The sequence below is a fragment of the Echinops telfairi genome, unplaced genomic scaffold (genome assembly GCF_000313985.2).
Source record: "Echinops telfairi isolate 266 unplaced genomic scaffold, ASM31398v2 ScPeMD7_25;HRSCAF=90, whole genome shotgun sequence".
NCBI lineage: Eukaryota > Metazoa > Chordata > Mammalia > Afrosoricida > Tenrecidae > Echinops > Echinops telfairi.
The window spans coordinates 2,923,230-2,928,591 of NW_022103922.1; the positions used below are offsets into that span (position 1 = coordinate 2,923,230).

The 5,362-nt window shown below is 59.2% G+C and overlaps 1 protein-coding gene across 1 annotated transcript in view; it reads right to left on the reverse strand.

Annotated features, from left to right (window-relative positions):
- The window catches only part of ADAMTSL2 (ADAMTS like 2), a 28,476-nt gene that overhangs the window by 17,351 nt on the left and 5,763 nt on the right, over positions 1-5,362 (reverse strand). Inside the window, exon 8 of the mRNA XM_030885321.2 lies at positions 3,670-3,845. Within this exon, the coding sequence (XP_030741181.1) occupies positions 3,670-3,845 (176 nt within the window). The remainder of the gene's footprint in view (positions 1-3,669; positions 3,846-5,362) is intronic.

Sequence of the window (5,362 nt, forward strand, 5' to 3'; positions counted from 1 at the left end):
GCAAGATGAAACAGGGTGCACCCTCTCTATCACTCATTCAGGGGTGGCCCCGAAAAGTTGAAGCAAAGTCCATCTGATCCCGGCAGTGCATGCGGCCCCTCACCCTGGGCGTCTTCACAGACAGGGGTGCACGGCCAGGGTTGGTACTGACTTGTGGGCAGTGACAAATGGCTTGCTTGGCTGTAAGCCACTAGAAGGTTTTCAACTATCAGGAGGTCTGGACCTGGGACCTGTGAAGAACCAAACGGGGTTAATATCCTGCATCGTGTTCACACCTAAAAGCCCCCGCTCTGGGCAAACCCTAAACGGCCAAGTAACAGGAAAATGACTTCGCCCCTTGAAAGAGACCAGCGCCTGGCACCAGCCCCTGGTGACGGCCTGATGTGGAGTGTAGGGCACGGGGGCGCCACAGGAACCGCTAGCATGGGCTCCGCTCACCCACGCCACTCTCCTGGCGGCAAGTGCAGCGTACCCCCACGGAGGCTACGTGGAGCCCTGTGACAGCACCCTCCCTCAAAGGGACCTGCTAGCCACTTGAGGGTAAGTTGGCTTCGCTGGCCCCTCTGCACCTCATACAATCTCGTTACTATGCTTTTGCCTTTCCTGCCAGCCTCACAGACCAAGTTCTCACAAAGTCCGCGGCTCACAGAGACAAGGGACCCTGGGCCGAAGAACCCACTTTACAGCCACGTGGAGCCACTGCTCCTACCGTACTGCACCCCCAGAAACTGCCAGCCTGGGGAGGTGAGTGGGAGGGGAAGCCAAGGTGCCATCTCAGAAGCAGTGTGACCCTGTGATTACGATGCCTGGGGACATCCTAGATGCAACTTTGTATCTTGGCGTTGGGTGTCATTGAGCCCGTTCCAAGTCCTGGCAGCCCTACGGACAAGAGAACAAAATGCTGCCCGCTCCTGGGCCACCCTGGCCACTGCTGCCCTTTGAGCCCCTTGCCACAGCCACTGTCCATACTGTCCATCTTGTACCAGTCAGGATGTCCTTCTCCAGAACCCGGCCCTCCTGGTCACGGGCCCGGAAGCACGTGAGATGAATGAAGCGTTGCCACCCTGACTTCTAGGACACGTTCTGGTTGTGCTTCTGCCCAGACGGGTCCGTGCTTCCTTCTGGCAGTCCGTGGGACAGTCAGCACGGTGCATCAACGCAGTCGTCAGAAGGTGTCAATTTCCCCTCCGCCTTCCTGATTTGCTTCCCGCTCTCCCGTGCGGACGACGTGGTGAAAGGCCATGGCCTGGGTCCTCAAAGCGACATCTTTGCTTTCTGCCATGTTCAAGAGGGCTTTCGTGGCAAACATGCACGATGCCATCCACGGTGGGGCTTCTCGGCCATTGTGCCCATGGCATTCCTCGCTGAAGAAAGCAAGCCGAAACCCCGAGCAACCGCAGTCTTTTCGTCTGGCATCATGATGCGGCGTGGTGGTCCAGTTGTGAGAACTGTTGCTTCCGGGTGTGATCCGTACGGAAGGCGACCGCTTCCTTGGTTGGTTTTCCCCTGCAGCAGTGCGTGTTGTGGGTCCTCTTCGTTTTAAGCAGGTGAGGCTGTGTCATCGGTGAGTCACCGGCTGTTTGAGTCTCCCTCTAATCGCGACACCTGTTCTTCTTCATATAATCCAGCTTCTTGAATGATTTGCTCATACAACCCTAACTTGCCTGATTTAAAACCACACCAAATCCCCTGGCTCCGAGTGAATCACCGTGTTTGGTCTGTGCGTAGGTTCTGCATGAGTACAATAAGGGTTCTGGAATTCCCATTCTTTATGCTGATGTCCGTAATTCATCCACACAACTGAGCACCTCTGTGTAGTTGAGGACGCAGTGAGAATTATATGTTGCTGCGTTTCTCGTAGGCGGACAACATAGGCCTGGGAGCCAAGACTTGGAAAAAGCAGGGACTATCGTGCCCAGGAACCTCATCCTCATAGCACTAGGATCTGTGGACTCTAGAGGTCCTGATTCCCAGAGGGAGGAAGGATCTCCCATGAGGACACACAGCAAGTTCATTAAACTGAGGTCCTTGTCTGCGCTCTGCCCTCGAACATGTTTGTCAAGACAGCCAACGGCAAAGAAAGGAGTCACCACCCTGTCAAGGGCCACTGACCTTAATCAACATGAATTTGACCCCAGAGACAAGGGGGGCTGTGTTTGGTACCCAGCTGAGCCACTGGAACATCTATAAATATTCCCTTGCCTGGTTCACAGGAGCATGGCTTGTAAAGGGTATGGAGAACAGGAGCCCAAGCCTCTCAGGAAGCAGAGACTGGTTCATCCCCACCGCATAAGACTAGCAGAAGTACCAGCTAAGGGCAAGAGAAACCCACCATCACTGTAAAGGAGCGGTTCCCCGAGAGACAAGCACACCAAACGGAGAAAATGGGCCCAAGGGGTGGACTGCAGTGAGTGCTGGGGTGAGCTCCCAGGCCTCACCCGTTAGGACGAGGCCCTATTTCTCAAGCTGCCGGGGATCTTTGAGTTCCAATTGACAGCCTGGTCCCTCTCCATGGGTCTGCTTCACCCAACAGGAGCAGCCCCTCCTAAAATTATGCCCCACTCCTTAAAGGGCAACTGCATCCAATGGCAGGTGGTGTCCCCTGCCTCAAATGGAGAAGCTTCTCCCTGTGTGCTCAGCTGAGGCTCCTGTCATGCCTGGATCGAGCCCAGCACCTCCCTCTGTCCAGCCCGGTCTCCCTCACGCCCAGAACCCACTCCCGCGGAGCCCCTTCACAGCGCCTCCACATCACTGTTTCCTGCGGAACCTGACCGATGACCTAGCTCCTTCTGCCAGTGGCCATCTTCCTCCATGGGCAAGCCCTTTGGGCGGCCTGACGGCCCTTGGCCCATCAGAGTCTGGTCCCCCCTGAGACGTCTTCAGCCAAGATGCAGCTGAGAGGGGGGCAGGGGCGGGGAGACGCACCCTCCAGACAGCAGTGGCAGGAAGAGAGGCTCTAGCATCAGGCAGCCCTGGGGCCAAAGCCCAGTGGGGACCCCTACAGACTGCGGCTTGGCTCAGGTCACTGCCCTCCCCGTGTCCAGCCTCCGGTGTCACTAGAGTGAGGACACAGTGACTACCAGGGTGGGGCTTGGGCATCAATGTTGCTAAGCTTGGCCAACTTGCTGACTCGGCTGCGCTTTCTCTCCCATGTCCAGGGAAACGGCCATACCACCCATCTTGGTAGGTGCTACTCGCAGAGCCTCTAGCTGGTCTCAGCGTAGGCCACCAACCCCTAGGACAGCAGTCGTGGGAAGTCACACCTCGCTGGGTGCAGCAGGACCACCTGAGCACTCGGGAAGGCAGTGTCTGGAGAGAACTGCCCGTGGCAAGGGAGATAACTATCTGGGGGCATAGCCCCACACTGTCCTCGGTCACTGTCCTTCCTCACGGAGGCCCTGGTGGGCAAGGCCCAGGTCAGCACAGGCAGGCTCAGTGGCTCCAATCAGTAACAGAACTAAGTGAGCAAGTGACTGAGTGCTGGGCTAGTGTGGGGCACTGGGGGAGGAGGTGGTGGAGTGAGATCAGTACTGGGTTATGACCACATGAGATGCAGAGTGAGTGAATGAGGGAGGGCTGGCGAGAGTGAGTGAGTGAGACTGAACCGTGGTCCCAAGCCCCACAGGCGTCTGTGCCTGCCCCCACCCCCCTTGCCCACAGTCCACGTACCATGACATTCAGGCCCTGGTTGGTGGGCCCCTGGGCCACAATGTACTCGATGCCAGTCTCATAGATGTCCATGGGCCGCCGGTACTTGACCACGGTACCCGCGATGTTGAAGTTCTTGGGGCTGTCCACCTTGTAGTTGCCGTTGAAGAAGTAGTAGCCGGCTTCGTCGGCGAGGGCTGAGAGGGCAAAGTTACTGGTCACGTGACTAAGCCAGCTGAGGGAGGCTGGCGGTGGGACCCTGCAGCCCACCCCAGCCCCCCAGAGGACAAGACATCCACATCATGGGGGGTTCGAGCATTGTCCGTCTGCAGCCTGTGGCCTGGGCCAGTGAGAGCCTGGAGGGCTGAGGCCCTTCCTAGCGAGCAACTAACCAGCAAGGGCTGGTCTAGACGGCTGCAGACAGCTGGGTTACGAACCTGACACTCAGGCTACCTTGGAAGGAGCTACGGCCGTGAGTGGATGTGCCAGTGTCAGTGTCAGTGCTAGCTGCCAAGCCTGCCTGGGAAATGCAGTGACCAGGGGTCCACCAGCTATGGGACAGGCGTGTGCTAGGTATGGAGCTGGGCATCTGGCAAGAACAGGACAGATGTCCACCAGGTATGGCACACGTGCCCACCAGGTATGAGACTGGCTGTCCATTGTGTGACCCTGGGCCTACCACAGCCCGGCCTGCCCCCAGGCCTGAGGAGGTCCCCAGCACCCACACAGTCCCAGAGACCCCCCATGGGAGGACTGCCCAGCTGGCTGACCCCCTGCTTCACTGGGGACCATGCCCTTGCTGCTGACCACCCCCCATGCACCAGGAGGAGGTCAGGGAACCATCAGATTCAGGGACCACAGAACCCAGCATCTCAGCAGGATGGCCACTCGCAGGCCGATCCAGCAGGGCATGCACGCAGCACCCCTGCCCAGCGCTCGTGGAGAGCCAATAGAGGACCTGGGACCCCTGGAGGGGGCTGGGGGAGGGTCCTGGCAGTGGGACAGTCTGTACTCCAAAGGGCATCCTCAAAGGCCGTTCCAGGAACCAACCCTTGGGACAAGCCGCTTCCCAAGCTTCCTGATCGGACCCGCCTCGGACATGCTGATGTCAGACGGGAGTGCAAACAAGACACCGAGGTTTGTGCAGCAGCCACCGCAGCTGTGCCAGCCTCCCAGTGTCCATCCAGGGGAAGGCAGGCCGCCTCCAAATCCCACGTGCTGCCGGCCTTCCCTCCTGGGCTTCCACGGCTGTTTCCAGAGGGCGGGCCCTGTGGCCTCCCACCCAGCACCACCCCAGCATGACTGCCGGGGCCTCTGTGCAGCAGGGTGCCAGCCTTGCCCAGACCTCTCCCCGGGTGTCAGGTCTGCTGGGGACAGGGTGGGCTGGGCCGCTCTGATCCCTGGGCCTACACCCGATTGGCCCCCAGAAGGCTGGAGGAAGAGTCTGGTGCCCGGACCTTCAGCAAAGCTCCCCTGGCCCAGCGTCCCGGAGAGATTTGGGAATATGTGGGGCTGGGGGCTCAGCTGCCTCTGAGACCGGCTTCCCTACGCAGCCTGGGGTGTCGGCCTGAGGTCAGGGGGACATCAACCTGGCTCTGCCTTCTGAAAGACACCTGCCCTCCCCCAACCCCCACCCCTAGGCCAGGTGCCCCACCTGCCTGCCTCAGCCTGAGAACGAACCTGTGCGCCCTCTGTCTCTCTCTCTCTCACACAC